The 17493-nt window shown below is 38.4% G+C and overlaps 1 protein-coding gene across 9 annotated transcripts in view; it reads left to right on the top strand.

Annotated features, from left to right (window-relative positions):
• DAW1 (dynein assembly factor with WD repeats 1) overlaps positions 1-17493 on the top strand; it is a 42734-nt gene that overhangs the window by 13077 nt on the left and 12164 nt on the right. For 2 of the 9 annotated variants that reach the window (XM_014835982.3, XM_070489543.1), the window contains exons 3-10: positions 1448-1592; positions 2991-3049; positions 5292-5414; positions 9156-9255; positions 13416-13523; positions 15245-15351; positions 16247-16349; positions 17252-17366. In XM_014835982.3, the coding sequence (XP_014691468.3) occupies positions 1448-1592; positions 2991-3049; positions 5292-5414; positions 9156-9255; positions 13416-13523; positions 15245-15351; positions 16247-16349; positions 17252-17366 (860 nt within the window). Of the gene's footprint in view, positions 1-1447; positions 1593-2990; positions 3050-5291; positions 5415-9155; positions 9256-13415; positions 13524-15244; positions 15352-16246; positions 16350-17248; positions 17367-17493 lie in introns of all 9 variants that reach the window. The other 7 variants (XM_014835981.3, XM_044751508.2, XM_070489545.1 and 4 more) reach the window with 6 other exon arrangements.

The following is a 17493-nucleotide window of genomic DNA, read 5'->3' as shown; positions in this document are numbered from 1 at the left end:
GGCTGGCCCTTATCTTTCTAACTCTTATGAGTATAACTCTTTCAGCAACTGAATCTCTTGGAGTTTATTAAAGTCATCATTATAAACTGTCTCTGATTCATTTCCATTCCAAATATTCACTCCTGTTCTGATAGATTGTATTTCTTGAGAGCTGGGACCATATCTTTTGCACTTGTGGGGCCTCACCTATAGTAGATAGTCAGTAACTGTTAGCCAAGTGGATAGTCTCCCAGCTCAGTGCCTTCCACAGCACTGGAGCTCAGGACACGTTTATTTATGAAGAGGAGAAGGATGCTTATCAGAGTTCACATTTCTGGGAGCAGATGCTGAGACAGAGGGAGGTGGGTAAAAGGTTGTTGAGAAGTGACACCTGTGACAGACCAGGAGATAAAGCAGGGTCAGGCAGGAGGAGCCATCAACTATGATGATGATGATGATGATGCAGATTTGACCACAGAATCTCTGCCAGCTCAAAGGGGAGCTCCGGAGCAAAGCTTGCCAGTTACAGGGGTCCCTCACCAGGCAGTAATGTCCGGGCTCTTGCACTACCCTCTTACTCAGCCCTGGGCTAAGGGCCACCAAGAAGAGTGTGCCCTGGGCTCCAGTGCTGAGGTGGATCCTGGAGGAGCTGAGCTGGAGGCTGTCAGCTAACCCAACACCTCCCTCACAGCTGGGCCACGAGTCCTTTCTTGATACGTATTTGTGACATGTTTTGCAAAATGACCCTATTTTAGATGCTTTGTGGTATATAGACATTAGTATTTGTCTTGAACTAATATTATTCTGGACTAGCAAAATTTACCAGACTTGAATACTGGGGGAAACTTGAATCTACACTTTGCAGACCACTTTTCTTTGAGGGAAATAGTGTTATAGCCAATAATAATAATAATAATAATAATAATAATTCTTCGAATGTTTATTTTTGGTTAAGTACTTTCTCTTTCCCTAAAAATATTTAAAACCTAACCTTTTTGAATCTCATTTTCTTCATTACTAAAATGGTTATGATAAAAGTGTTAAATGAGAGAGTTGTTACAGGAGTAGATGAGAGAACATGTGTAAAGTGGGAGGTATAGGAGTACCAGATGTTCATTTAAAAGAAAAAAAGAAACAGGAAAAAATAAAGAGAAAGAGCTCATGTTCAGAACCAGGATACACTTGGCTTTCTTAGGTAAGCAATCAGATTCTTCGCACATCCATGGGAGAAGTCTCAGCTAATGAAAGTTATTCTAGAGAACTCGAGTGGTTTTTGTCTGTGCTCGTTATTGATTTGTATGATTTTTTTTCCCCTAGAAATCTCTTGGTGAAGATGATGGTGTTCTTGACATTTTATAAACGTGGTGCTTTGTAAAGCAATGCCATTCTTCATGTCATGAATGTATATGCAATGTTTTGCACAGAAAAAAATAACATTTGCGTGTGTGTGTGTGTGTGTGAATTTCAGCAGCGATGTTGATACGTTAGTGGAAGAGATTCAGAAAGCAGAGCCTCTAATTACAGCTTCACGAAAAGACCAAGTGAAACTTCTGATACGGAGATTACAGGATAAACTCGGACAGCACAGCAATCACAAATTCTATCTTTTTAAGGTAATGTGTATTGAAAAAAATACTAGGTAGAAGAATTTCGATGAATTAATTGATATCCTGTTAATTTGAGGTAAAATACAAATCAAGCTTTCTCTTTGCCTCAGTGCCTCACATGTATTTGCTCAGACTGTCTCAAAAATGTTTGTTGAATGAATGGATGAAATTCAAACATTTATGTCTTGAGAAGTTAAATGAATAAGTTTAATTCTAGTAAGTTCAGCTCTTCTTTATAATGATAAAGTTAAAGGGTAACCGTTAAGGTAGTTAAGTTAGTGAATAAATAAAAAATTTCTTCCAGTTGGAGTAATAAGAAGTTGTGTTTTATGGTATATCAATATTTCAAATTTTCTGCTTCCATGTGAACTAACTGTATTTCAGTAAATTTTTTATTGATAGGGCTTATATAATAACTTTAATGTAATATAAATACGTTAATTTTTTCCTATAGTTTTTAATGATTAAATTAAAAATATAACAAATGTAGTCATTTGTTACTTCAAGATCAACTTTTATTTTCTCTTTATTAACAATATTTAATAGTTTATTCCAGAATTGCTTCATATTATGCTAATTTTTATGATTTAAATATAATTATAATAAAATATGACAATTATCTATATATTCAGCATATTCTATCTGATACAAAATATCCAGGCAATCTTTTGTATTAATCTATTCAATTTACTGAAAGAGGACAAGGTGATTCTTATAATATTTCTTTTTCCAGTAGGTGGCACTATTTAACTTCAAATATGAGCTAAATAACCAGCCGGACCTTTTAATCTATCCTCCAAAGGGAACATTTTTAATAGTGAAAGGGGACGCTATTAATAGTTACACTCTGGCAGCAGACATAACTGGGACTGTCCCAGCCTAGTCAAGCACTCTATCTATAAACAGGCTATCCAATTTAAGTATATTCATTCAATGAATATTAAGCATTCACTATCTGCTAGACAATGTAGGGATTGAAAGATTAGACATATCCTGACTTTATCTAAAGGAGCTTCAGGATTCAAAAAGTGGTAATACATTGTAAAATCTGTATTTGAAACGTATTCAGTACATTTCCTCTATACACTCTTCATGGAAAACCATGTGCAATATGTAAAAGAAAATATTATAAATGAGTGCAACTGGGTACCTTATTTAATAGCCACAATTTATCTTAAAGCCAAATTGATGGAAAACACAGATTATCTGTAACTACCAAATGTGTTATTGATCTTAATAATAAGAGGTACAATGTATTCTTTCACATTTGTTCAGATATTGGATATTGTCCATTTATTATGTATAATTACGACAAACTTGGCTGTCTTCATTGGTTTGAAGTTAAAATTAATGAATTAAACTTAACTTTGAGTTTAAAACAAATGTTGTTTTCTTTCATTGAAGGTTCTGAGAGCACATATACTGCCATTGACTAACGTTGCACTTAATAAATCGGGCTCTTGGTAAGGTTCTTTATTTATTTAAAAAATTTTTTTAATAGACTTTATTTTTTAGAGAAGTTTTAGGTTCATAGCAAAAGTGAGCAGAAAGTGCAGAGATTTCCCATATACTTCCTGCCCCCCCCACACCCACAGCCTCCCCCACTATCAACATCCTCCACAGAGTTTTACATTTGTTACAGTTGAGGAACCTACATTGAGACATCGTTATCACTAAAGGTTCATAGTTTACATCAGGGTTCACTCTTGGTGTTGTACATCCTGTGGGCTGACAGATGTATAATGACATGTATCCACAATTACAGTATCACACAGAGCAGTTTCACTGCCCTAAGAATGCTCTGTGCTCTGCGTATTTATTTCTATTTCTATTCACTATTTCTAACAATCAAGGGATAAAAATTTTTTAAAATAAAAATTGTATATATTTAAGGGGTACAATGTGATGATTTGATATACATATATGTAATGAAATAATTACTACAGTCAAGCTAATTAGCTTATCTCCTCACAGTTACCAATTTTTTTGTGATGAAAGCACTTGAAATCTATTCTTTTTGCTTATTTCCAGTATTCAGTACAGTATTATTAACTATAGTCATCATGCCATACATTAGATTTCTAGATTTAATTATCCTACTGAACTTCAATTTTGTACCCTTTAACCAACATCTCCCCATTTCTCCCACCCCCAAACCCCTGGTAACTGCTGGTCTACTCCCTGCTTCTATGAGTTCAACTTTGTTTTTTTATGTACCACATGTAAGTGACCTCATACAGTATTTGTCCTTCAGTGTATGGCTTGTTTCACTTAGCGTGATGTCACCCAGGTTCATCCATGTTGTCACAAATGGCAGGATTTCCTTCTTTATCATGGCTGAATAATATTCCATTATTATGCACCACATTTTTTTTTTATCCATTCATCCCTTGATGGACACTTAAATTGTTCTCAGATCTTGACTATTGTGAACAATGCTGCAATGAACTTGACTGCAGAGATCTCTATGCGATCCTGATTTCATTTCCTTTGGATGTAAACCCAGCTGGGTCATATGGTAGTTCTATTTTTAAATTTTTTGGGGGAACCGTCATATTGTCTTCCATAATGACTGTATCAATTTACATTCCCAAAGAAGCTAGGAGGAAAATGGCTTGTCAACCTTCCTGTTTAGTTGAGTTTAGATATCAGAGTTTGTTTTCACCTTTTATCACACCACTTGACATTCAGACTGGCTTTTCAATTTTGTGCATTTTTTTTTTTTCTGCTGGGGAAATATCTTTCCTAACAGAATATTTAAAAAATAATAAGATACTGCAGCATTTTGAATTAAAATATTAGAGGTCAATATACTAACTATTCTTGTAGTACAGCAGTCATGTTAAAGGATTGTTGAATATTAAACATTTCTCTAACACTTACTAGTGTGCCAGTCATTGTTGCAGGTCCTGGGGATGATGGTCCTTAGCCAGGACTAGCAAGTATAAAAGAAACCATGCAGTTCTTCAGAGACTAGCAAGAAGGTGAATCTGGCTGGTCAGGATGTACTTTGGGGAGAAGTTGAGGTCTCAGAGATAGCCAAGGATGCCGGCCTTGTACACTGCAGGCAGAAGTTTAAATTTACCTCTAGATTGCTAAGAAGTCATTTGAGGAAGGTTAAAAAAATACCTCCAATTTCTGTGAGGAAAATACTTGACTTTTAAGGGCCATGTGTGAGCCAAGACCCATTAGATGGTTTCACTTATTTAGGCAAAAGATGGAGGCGATGGAGCTGGTGAGAAATGGCCATACTAGGGATGTATTTTGAGGTTATGCTAACAGAATTTACTAAAAGATTTTGTGTGGGATGTAAGGGAAAGAGGGGAATCAAAGATGATGCTAAGATTTTATGGTCTGACTAACTGGAAGAATGATAGTGTTTATTGAGATATATTAGAGTTTCAGAAAATGTTATGTATTATTAGCATTATTTAGTTATATGATTATTGATATTATAAGAATGATTGTTGGCAGGATTACTCTTTATTTTATTTAGCAACTCCTTTTTGCGTTTGGGATGAAATTGGAGAATTTCCAAACTAAAGGATTTAGATATTGTTCCTAATTCAACTGTTTGTTCTACATACACAATTTCCATCCTAAAAAGCAAGGTAAATGGGGTTATTATCCTGCAGGTAAATAAAAGCAGTCTTTATTAAACACTGTTATTATCGCCTTGTGATTTGTTTATATTCCTTGTGTTAGCTTTATCACAGGAAGCTACGATCGGACATGCAAACTCTGGGACACCGCATCTGGAGAGGAGCTCCACACCCTGGAGGGCCACAGGAATGTGGTTTATGCCATAGCGTTCAACAATCCTTACGGGTAAAAAGACATTCACTCATTCACTTATTCCTTAATTAATCCATTAATTCATTGATTCATCTCTTCCTCCATCTATTGGGAGAGGAAAGGAAGAAGACATAGAATTAAAATTTATTGAGTGCCTGATATGTGCTTTGAAAGTCTTTTAAATACCTCCTTCAGTGCTTAGAGGAGCTTTGGGATAGGTATTACTGTCCTCGTGTAAAGTATATAAAAATCAAGCACCCCTCCCAGGATCACACAGTAGTTAAGGGGAGAGACAGTTCAAGCTTGAGCAAGGCTGACTCTCTGCCCATGGGAGTTCTCGGACAGGCAGCTCCTACTGATGTGACAGCACTGGGCTGATGCTTCTGGAGAATGTGCATACATACATAACGTGGTTTGCTTTGTTTAGAAGTTAGTTTACAATCTTACCAGGTAGAAAAAAATGTGTATAGTAACATGCTAAAAACAGAACCAAATACACTAGAAGGATTTTTAAAGCAGCCTCTAGCTACCCAATTCAATAGATTAACCAACATTCTCTATCCTTTTGTGCAACATGCTACTGATGCTTATGATTCCCTGAATGCTTGCAGCAACTAGGCTGCCCACTGGGCTGCTTAACTTCTCTTCTCACTGGTTAGGCTCTAAGCTATTTAAGAGTGAGTTGTATTTGTGCACAAACCTGCTTATGTTGGTGGTGCTCTCAATTGTAATTATGTAATTTAATACGTCATTTAATTAAATACTGCTTAAACAAATAAAATATGAGTGTGAAAATAAAGCTGTTTTTTCTGTGAAGACATAGATAAGGTAAATCTTTGAAAAGTTGTTAGTAAGTGACGTTGTAGATGAGACCTATGTAAAAATTAGAAAACCTATTGTAAAAATTTAGAAAAATTCGGCACTTGGATTGTTCTGTGAGTGTGTTTAGGTTCCTTAAGTTCTCATTCCACTTTAAAGAAAAGAAAATTGGAAATTATGGAGGTTGGATGTGATTTCTGTAAGACAGATAATGAACTCCAATTAGCTGATAAGGCCTTGGCCTCTTGTCACAAGATTGGCAGATGGATGTATATATTTCACTAGAAATTTTTAACGTGTATTTTTTTTGTGATTTCCCCCTTTAACTGACTTTTCCCATTAACCAAGCTGCTTCAATAAATATGTTTGTGTTCCTGAAGCATTATGATAAGTAGAAAAAAACAGTGAATGGTTTAAAAGTTAAGAAGAGCAAGAGATCATTGTGATTTTTCCTGGTTAAGGATGCTGTGAGATTAAAGTGTAGGCATGAAAGATGGAAGGTGGAGAGAGGGGTGAGGACACCCTGGGCGAAGGGACCTTAGCAGCCCAGTGTTTCTGGTGGGGCATTGTCAGGCACATTCAGCGGCCAGTCTCTGTGGTGAACATGCCATGTTGAGAAACAGAAGCGGGTGAAGTCAGAGCATTCCGTGTAGTTTGAATTCTGTTCTGGGGGACTGAGTTGCTAAGAAAAGTTTGTGGACATGGGAGTGACATAAGGAAAGCGCTATTCCAGGATTGCTCTGGCAGAGAGAAGGGATCAGGGGTTTTGGGGTGGGAAGAAACAGGAGGCAAGGAGATCAGTTAGGAGGCAGAAGCAATAATACACACATGAGATGATGGACACTTAGTCTAGGATAGTGGCAGCGGCAATAGGAGGAATTTTATAAAAATGTGGTGCACTTAGAACAGAAATTTTATACCACAATTTGTAAAAACTTATCATCTAGGTTGCTAATGTCATTACATCTTTTAAAAAATGTAATACACTTTCAAAACACGTTAATTGTGATGGCAAAAACTTAATTGGTACAATTAAAATGATTAAATATTTCAAGTAAATTACAGAAAATTTAACTTTGATGCATGCATTTTTACATTGTAGAGAATGATCATTTTTATAATACTTTATTGCACCAACTTATGGGAGAGAAAGATTTTATTGAAATTAGAAATGACACTGTTTTACTTCTGATATAATCCCTACTTTAATTGCAATGTTATTTAAAGGATTTTAAAAGTATGTTGTCTATAATATAGTACCGTCTCCTTTAATAGTCGACTTAACAGACATGATGTTTTTGGATGTCTATCTGAGAACTAAGGTCTCTGGGGATGGAGATGTGAGGAACACTCCTCACTTTTTGGTTCCTCTATTGAATTCTACCAGGTGCCCCTGATGAAGAACCCACTTGTCCAGTGACATAGTCTGATGATTTATGTATGGGTTAAAGCAACAATTTTCACTACACTTTGGGCATTGGAGTTTCAGTGGAGTGAATTTAAGAGAACCACTGAAGACTAAGAGGGAGTGTGTGTGTGTGTGTGTAAGAGAGAGAGAGAAACAAGCTTCACTCAGTTTAGTGTTTATTTGTTTTATACATTAGATCAAGAGTAAGCTTTGATTCAATAAAGTAATTTTAAAAATCATTGAAATTAGTAAATCTTTTATAATGTGGTACCCAATGGATATAGAGAGCCATATGTGATAGAACAGAAATGGATCAAGAAACAGTAGCAACTTGAGACCAATGTGTTTGAGGGGCAGGAAGGATGAAAATGAATGGAGGGAACTGATGAAGAACTCGTAGGGCTTTCAGTACATCTTGAGCAGAAGTTGAAAGACATCGGCAGCTGATGGAAAAATGCCTTAGACTGGATGTCAAAGGAGAGCACCAGTGCAGAGACTGGCTTGTGGAAAACCAGCCTTGTGTGTTAGAAAGCTTTGATGGGGGGATGAGTATTCCGCAGGACAAGATGTCCCTGGAGCATCAACAGAAAGGACCTTGCTTCCCTTTGGTATTGCAGACCACAGAAATACTATGTGGGTGGCCTGAGAACAGGGGTGAGAAGCAAGATGTCAGTGTTAGTCTGGACAAATATAAATCCTGAAACTGTGCTGAGCACTTATAATTTGCTTTGGGATAGATGTTTTAGATCTCAAGACCCCTCACACTTTTGGACAAGGAGCTTGCACTGTAAATGATAATCCAATTGGGTGAACATTTTGATGATTTGCTATTTAAAGGACAGATAGGGGTCAGGGATAAAGGAAAAGATTTTAGTTCCATGACAAAATTCCATTCTATCCTGCTCTTACCTCTTGGGTGTTGACAGTAGCTTTGCTCAACAATAAACACAGAAGCTCTTGTTTGAAAGGGACTGAAGTCTTTATCATATCTCCTCTTTCAACCCTCTTTCTTGTTCAAAGACCTTAAAACTGGAATAATAAGGATAATATTTTGACAAGGAGATAATATTTTGACAAGGAGACACTCACTGTCTAATTTTTCAAAACTTTGTCTAGCTATATGGTTAACTGGATTTATATCTTTTCAGTTTTCTTCTTGTAAATTCTATGTTATCCTTTTCAGTAGACATGCTAATAGAGTTTTTCTATGTTTATATAACTCATGTTATACATTATTTTCATTTGTTAGTAATTTTCTAAACTAAATCTTTTACCATATTCATTGTGCTAATTTAAAAGATTTTGTAATCCTAAACATATTTCTTTAACGTAGAATCTTTAAAATTAAAAGATAAACTGATACCATTAAAAAATTAGACATTTATTTTGTTATCCACTGAAACAAATAAAGGATTGCTTAGTGTTTTAAAAGTGAAGTAAATTTCTGAGTAGAGATCCATATATTAATATCTGGTCTTATTTCAGTGTGTGATATACTGTGATTGGATTTGATTTCAAAGTCCACAAAATTTTTTTTCAAATTTTAGTGACAAAATTGCCACTGGGTCCTTCGATAAGACTTGTAAACTATGGAGTGCAGAAACGGGAAAATGTTACCATACCTTTAGGGGTCATACAGCAGAAATAGTGAGTATGTTTATTTTATTATATTTTTTACGTTGCTGGTCTTTTTTAAAAAACTTTTTCCTTTTTCTTTCAATAGACTTTATTTTTCAGGGCGGTTTTAGGTTCACAGCGAAATTGAGGGGAAAATGCAGAGAGTTCCCATATACTCCCTGCCTCCCCCCTCTCCACTCCACACAGTGTGCCCACTATATCCCCCATCAGGGTGGTACATTTGTTACAAGTGATAAACCAACATTGACACATCATTGTTATTTCTTTTTAGAATTCCAGTATAAAATTAGTGTGGTTCTACCTTTATAATTAATTTGAAAATCCCATCCAGTATTTTAGGTCTATATATTTTAAGTGCTGGTATTGATATAATTTATAAGCTACTCTAGCTTTAATATCTTGCAGATATCCTGCATTGACTAAGCAGACACGTAATATGATAAGTATATGAGTAAAACATCCAACCTGACTTTTTCTTTTTCATTGATTTATCTTTAAAGGACTGCCTCTATAAGGGTTGATGAAGTTCTCAAAATAGCTTTTAAAGTAACTTTTTTAAATCATGTAAAATACTTAGGCTAATTGTCGTCTTGATATCATTAGAACTTAAATTTGCACAAATAGTTTGATACTCTAAGTAGCTCTCACTATTGGGAAGCCCTTGCTCTTGGTCAACTTGGTCAACAATTAGCGAGGTAATTGGTACCCTATGGAACAAGTGATAGCTTTTTTTTTTTTTAAAGATTTTATTTTTTTCCTTTTTCTCCCCAAAGCCCCCCGGTACATAGTTGTATATTCTTTGTTGTGGGTCCTTCTAGTTGTGGTATGTGGGACGCTGCCTCAGCGTGGTTTGATGAGCAGTGCCACGTCCGTGCCCAGGATTCGAACCAACGAAACACTGGGCCGCCTGCAGCAGAGCGCGTGAACTTAACCACTCGGCCACGGGGCCAGCCCCAAGTGATAGCTTTTTAAAATAAACAGCCTGCTTATTTTAGGAGTAAAATCTGCTTATATGAATCCTTCAGGGTCATGGTATATTCATCCAGCAAGAGCTCATGCTATGTTCAAGATACTTTGCTAGACACTGGGGATATCGCAGTGAAGAATTATAACTAACTTTTTAATGGCACTCAGTGTGCATGGAGCACTATTCTAAGCCCTTTGCATATAGTAGCTTGGTTGCACCTGATAACAACCCTAAGAGGTATATATTTCCCCATTTTACAGTTGAGGATATTGAGGCATAGAGAGCTTAAGTAACTTGCTGACGGTCATAAGACAGACATAATCCTCATTCTCATATTGTCACTATGTTTCCACATGCCCTTGGAATTTTGAAAGATTTTCTCTATATATAGTTCCTAGGAAGACATCCATATTTTTCATGGTCAACATCATCAATCCAATAAATATTTGCTAAATATTGACTGTGTGAGAAGCTCTGGCCTATGTGCTTGGATTCCAAATAGAATCAGACATAGTTCTTGCCCTCCAGGGATTTTGAAGTTTGGTAGAGGAGTAGAAGAGTCAATGAATAAGTCAAAAGACATGTGGTAGGTGTGCTAGAAGTTGGCAGAGTGTTTAGTGAGGGCACAGAGGGGAGCAGTCAAGTCTCCTTGGCGAGGGGAGGTGTTCAGGAAAGACTTCACAGAGAAGTGGCACATGCATTTTAGGCAGAGGGAGCCATGCTGGCAAATGCCCAGAGGAGGTGTGCAACAGTGGTACGTGCTTGAGAACTCAAGTGGCTCTGTGTGGCAGAGCAGTGCTTTCCAACCTTCCCCAGTGATGACATGCACAGAATATGCTAATATGGATTTGCAATGCACTCTGGGGAGCTGCCTGCTGCCCACCATCAGAGGTGACAGGCAAAGATCCCTGGTGGTGCCCAGCTGCCTGGGTTAAGAGTGTCAGTGTCTTGGCACACCTGTAATCCATTCAAAGGCAGACCACAGCATGTGCATGATTGAAGTGGGAGAGGCAGACAAGGCCATTTATAGTTTTATAGAGGCTCTCATAAGCTGTGCTAAGGAATTTGGACTTCCTCCTGTAGATAATGCCATAGGTGGAGACTTTTCAGCTGGGAGATGACGTGGTCAGTTTTGCTCTTTGGGAAGATCATTTTTTTCCGGCCGTGTGAAGGCAAAATGGGAGGTAGGTAAGATTAGAAGCATGGACCACTTGGGGATCTTGTTGCAGTCCAAGCAAAAAGGATAAAGGCTTGTCCTGAGGCAGGTGAGGAGAATGTGAGAGAGGTTGGGGATGGAGGAGTAGGACTGGATTACCAAGGAGATATGAGACATGAAGGAAAAGGGAATCCAGGGTGGTTCCCTGATTTCAGGCTTAGGCAACTGGCAGTGCCATTCACCAATTCTGTACACAAAAGAGGAGGAGCAGGATTGTTTCATATGATGCCCATGTCTTGGACAGATGGATAAAAGCTGTGTGATATCCAAACAGAGGCATCCATTTGGCAGTTGGCTCTTGGGGCTGAACTAAGCAGCGAGGTCTAAGAAGGAGACATGGTTGTGTGAGTCACTGGCGTCTGGGTGGCAGTAGAAATCACTGATCAGTTGAAACTGCTCCAAGGAAAAGGTAGAGTATGGGGAGAAGGCTGATGGAATCTTGGCAAGATGGAGAAGAGAAACTTTCAAAAGACAAAAAAAAAAAAAGAGATAAGACGTAAGAGAAGAAAAGCAGAGTGCTGTCAAGGACATCAAGAAGGAAGAAAATATTGAGAACCTCAGGGAGGTTAAGTGGGATGATTGACCAAGCCTCTTGAATTGGATGTTTAGCCAGTGGTTTCAGTAAAGTTGAAGAGTGAAAGGTGGGCAAACAGGGAGTGACGGTAGACTATTTTTCCAAGGAATTTGGTTGTACAGGGAAATGAGGTAGTTAAAAGGGAGATACATAGAGTCGAAGGAGGCTTTGTTTCCATGTGGGAAAAGCTCAAGCATATTTATAGGCCACCGGGAAGGATCTAGTCTAGACGGAAGGAAAAGTTGGGGGGCACATCTCCCCTAGGAGTGCAAGGAAGGGGATGTCTTAGAATGGATGAAGAGATCTCTCTGAGACAGCCTGACGGAAAGGAGATTGAGGGCCAGGTGAGGGAGTTCCCACGTGATCGAAGAATTTTCTCAGGGAAGTAGTAGGAGGCAAGCTTATCTGCTGAGGAGGGATGAGGACAGGAGTAGAGGCAAGAGTGGGGGAATGCAAGGATGTGTGCAGCCAGTGGCATGTTAAACAAAGTAGGGAATGGTGCTGAGGACGGAAGGCATGAATGAACAACACGAGTAATCTGCTCTGTCAGTTTCTTAAGCTGCCTCAGCAGAGTGATGAGGTAAGGAGGGCAAGTGAGCAGATAAAATCTCAGCTTGATAGAAGTTGTTAGGAGTTTTACGGAGGATGCAGTTGAAAGACAGGACTAGGTCTTGAGGATGCTGGCAGGAGTGATGCTCCCAGTTGAATGGGGATGATGGACCAGGAGAAAAGGAAAGGATCTCAACGAGATGGAAGATATCCTGGTTGGGAGAGGTGGTGCGGTAGGTGGTGTGGTAAGGAAGAGAAAAAGCTGGAATACTGGGAAATTTGAACTATAGACTGGTGTCTTGGTAGTGAATGTTCTAGAGAAGATTCAAGGCTGTAAAGATGTCATTCAAGATATCAAGGTCCAGGGTGTGGCCATTGGAGTGATTATGAAAAGGAGTCCAGGATCATGGGTCTGGGGGTGTTGGACAGATGGCCCACACAAAGGCCTCCTAGGATTTGGAATTGAGACTGAGCCAATAGCCAAAGTCCTTGGTGAGTGAGGGAGTGTGATTGAAAGGACTGTGATAACAGCAGCAAGGAAGATGGGAGCCAGACAGCATGCCTCTCAGAGGTGATGTGCTTTGCTTTTGTTCTTGTTCTGTGTCTGGAAGCGGCAGGGGGGTCAGTGTTCCTGTAAGCCTGAGCTGGGTGATGAGGGACAACGAGCAGCCTCTTTTCAGGAGGAGAATGCTTCAGGATCCAACCTGCAAATAACAGGCTACTTGTATTTGGTATTTTGCTGTCTGTTGTGCAAAGAATTAGGCAGAATCTAAGGTATTTGCATTTTGAAGCTTTTCTATATGAAATTAACAATTTACAACACCTCTGTCCTTCTAAAACCTCATCTATTTCATGTAATTCAGGTGTGTTTATCGTTCAATCCTCAAAGCACATTGGTGGCTACCGGAAGTATGGACACAACGGCCAAACTGTGGGACATTCAGAACGGAGAGGAAGTGTTCACTTTAGCAGTATGTTAATAATGTCAATAACTTCAAGAGTTTTACATTCTCATTAGCCTTTCCTTAGGATAAGCCTATTATTTGTGTTTGTTTTTGTTGGGAATTTTATTACAAAATTAGCTCTCAGTGAGAAGATGCTTTTGAGTTACTGGTTTCCAGGCTGGAGTGAGAGAGTGTTCCAGTTGGTCTGCTGGCTACTCCCAGAGACTCAGATGGAAGTGCTGGGGAAGCCAGATGAGTTTTTATTTTGGTTAGCTTCAGTCTGTCAGCCATACCAACTATACCTTAAAATCTGTCATCATCTGTCTGGCTAAAAGCAAAGTAGGTGGGAGCTGGCACCCTTTGGAAGAGGCAGAACTGGAGAATCTTGCAAGAAGATTCCTTAAAGGGATGACAGTTAACACTCTTCTCCTCCATCCTCCAGTCTTAGAAACCTCCTGTACTACCAAGTGGCGAGTGGCCGGAGGTGAAAAGCCCACAGATTAAAAGTTGGTGGTGTATCTCCACAGGGGCCCCTGTCTGTCGCCCCTACCACACACCCAGCACCTTCCTCTGACCTGCTGTCCTCTGCTTCTTCCCACCCCAGCCATAACCACCAAGCAAAAATAGGGCAGGTCTCTGTGGCTATCGGTGGGAACACCTGGATGGGAAATCTAGTTTTCCTATCCTTTTACGTTATAAATGAGTTAAAAACATAGGACCTCTTTCCTGGGAGAGCTCTTTTTAAGAAAGTTAAAAAACAGACTGAAAAAAAAGAGAAAAAGCACTGTTTTTAACTGACACCAAGGATTTTTTTGCCTTAGAATGCCTAGCATTATTAATTATTAATATAAGTATACTCTCTCTGGTCTTCATTCTCATCATTTCTGTTGGTCACTGCTTCTCCACTACCTGTTGCTTCAGAGGGATGCCTAAGAGCATTCAAAAGGATGCGTCCCGCCCTGCACACCCACCCCTGTCTGCTGCCAGAGAATACATTTGTTTTGTGTGATCAAAATTTTAATGTTCAGCTACATTTTTTTTGTCATTTGGAATCAACCAGAAATTTAATCTGTACATGAACTTTAGTGTTATTTGAAAAGGTAATCATGTTAATTTACTAAAATATTAAGGAAAATGAGGGATATACTCCAAGCAGAATCTACTTTAGGGAGGCACTCCTTCCCGTGGTCTCATACAGTTTCATTCCTCAGCCCTGGTCTGTAACCAGGTCAAGGGCAGGCCAAAGGCCAGACATTTATTAAACAATTCACATTAAATTATCGTAAGAATTTCCTTTTTAAAAAGTTGTTAACTGTATTTCATAAACTGTTTTCTCTTACCTGTCACCTGTTATTAGCCTATAAAGCAAACAGCCCTCTTTAATGTTTCCAGAACAATGTGAAAGAAGCGTTCTGATTTCCCAAAACATACCCGCTTCTTTTCTTTACAAAAACAAAAACAACTTAATTGAGTTAAAACTGACTTGCTTTAAATGTATGTCAAGTTTGAGTAACCCAAAGGAATTGTGCAACCGTCACCAAAATCTAGTTTTAGACATTTCCATCACCCCCAAAAGAAACCTCATGCCCATTTGCAGTCACTCCCCATTCCCACCCCAGCCAACCACAAGTCTCCTTCTCCCTGTATAGCTTTGCCTTTTCTGGCATTTTCTTCTAAGCTATGATATTGTACATTTGTAGAACTTGCTTTATCTACAGGTACACATGATGGTATCTGCTCTCTTTTAGGGACATTCAGCTGAAATCATCTCCTTGTCCTTTGACACCTCAGGAAACAGAATCATCACGGGGTCTTTCGATCACACAGTTGTAGTGTGGGATGCTAATACTGGAAGGTATTCTTAATTTTAAAGAATTTTTTAACCTGGATCAAAGGATTAAGAAGACGATGTTTGTTACTAGTTTATTCTTGTATCTATTAACTGTGCTCTGGTTTCCGTAGGAATAGGACATACTGAAAATGAATTAGTTCGTTCTTTAATGGTATTTCTGATCCAGAAAAAATGTGTGATTTCTTAGAATTCTGAACAAATAATGCTGAGCAGTAACAAAAAAGGAGAATGTTAGCAATAGCCTGGTTATATAGCTATTATTTATTCCACGTACTATGTAATCAAATTTCAATGGCTTGTCATTATGGTAGGCATGGATATCGTGAATAAATAATATCATGGCTAATTTCCCAAATTTAATTTAGTCCAAGAACTTCAATTTCCTTCCTAATTATTTTTGGTCCTAGTTGCTAAGAAGATAACTCAATAAGCCTATTTGTGTTGTAAAACTCTACTCTTGGACTTGCCTGCATTTTGATAGAGGGGCTGATTATCAGGGGTGCTGATCAAGATGAATACAACAGGAAGTGAGAGAGAGGAAGGGCCCTTCAGACATTTGATAGGTAGTTTCTGAACTGCCAGGGGTCCACTCATCTGGTGTAAGAATGCTTCCAGAATTTCAGACTACCTTTATTACTTCTTACCTGTTCTTTTCTGAAGTGTTGTCTTAAGGAATGTTATTATCTTTGATTGCTTAAAATATGTGTATGTGTGTTGAAATGAAATTAGTAGCCTAGTTGACTCCTCTTGTGCTATGGTAAGCTGTCTTTGTTCTGTCATCAAAGATGTTATTTGGTGAAAACTAAAGTTAGACTGTACATTGATGGGCTTGACATTGTTTGTGCATATATTGGAAGTAAGGCATCTTTCACCAGTTTGAGTCATTTGCATTTTGTAGGAAGGTGTATACCTTAATCGGGCATTGTGCTGAGATTAGCAGTGCCTTATTCAACTGGGACTGCTCTCTGATATTAACTGGCTCTATGGACAAAACCTGCATGGTGAGCTCAAGAAATATCTCTGCTTTTTAATTCTTGTGTCTGTACTTTTTTTTTTTTTTTTTAAGATTTTATTTTTTCCTTTTTCTCCCCAAAGCCCCCCCCGGTACATAGTTGTGTATTCTTCGTTGTGGGTTCTTCTAGTTGTGGCATGTGGGACGCTGCCTCAGCGTGGTCTGATGAGCAGTGCCATGTCCGCGCCCAGGATTCGAACCAACGAAACACTGGGCCGCCTGCAGCGGAGCGCGCGAACTCAACCACTCGGCCACGGGGCCAGCCCCTTGTGTGTGTACTTTTTACTGTGTCAGATATTCATGACAACACTAACAAATTTCAAAGGTGCTGTAAAATTAAGATATTAATTCATAAATAATAATTTATTTATGTAATTGATTCAAATGTATTAAAAGATCCTATCTTAAAAGGCACATTATTTTTCTTTAATGCCCCTCTACTTATTTATTAAATTTTGATTAGAGCAAACATCAAGGCGTCTCACCACAGTGGCTCCATGCCTTTGACTTTCTGTTACTAAGAGCTTATGCTCTGAAATTATTATTTGATTATACATCAGATTATAATAATCTTAATGTACTTTTCATTTTAGAGCAGTGTAGGTTTAGATCAAGCTCATTATCATTTGAAGACCTTCATATGAAAAGAGGGCACTTCCATTCCAATCAGTGAAGCATGCACTTTGAGATTTTTTCCTAACATAGTGGCAGATTTATATACTCATTCTGAATGTCTGTCTTCGGACTTCTCTGTGTCCAAAGTGTGCCTTGTTAAATGATTGGCTTTGGCACGGTTATTTAACCAGCCATAAGCATGTCATAAAGCCTACTTTTGGCCATCTTTGCACTTTAGACAGGAAGTCATAGTCTTCTTCTTTTGTTTAATAGCAGCTGTGGGATGCTATGAATGGAAAATGCGTGGCAACGTTAACAGGCCATGATGATGAAATATTAGACAGCTGTTTTGATTACACTGGAAAGCTTATTGCAACTGCTTCAGCTGATGGTAGGTAATCTGTTCACACGTTTAAATTATGGAGGGTTTTATGCTCTGTTTGATAAACATAGATGATTCTATGCTATATGTCATCTCCCCGATGGCCAGCTATGATAGAAACTATATCTGCCTCATC

Source organism: Equus asinus, chromosome 19 (assembly GCF_041296235.1).
Source record: "Equus asinus isolate D_3611 breed Donkey chromosome 19, EquAss-T2T_v2, whole genome shotgun sequence".
In the NCBI taxonomy this organism is placed as follows: domain Eukaryota; kingdom Metazoa; phylum Chordata; class Mammalia; order Perissodactyla; family Equidae; genus Equus; species Equus asinus.
Note: the sequence above shows the minus strand (reverse complement) of the source record. Positions and strands in the feature narration are given on the sequence as shown.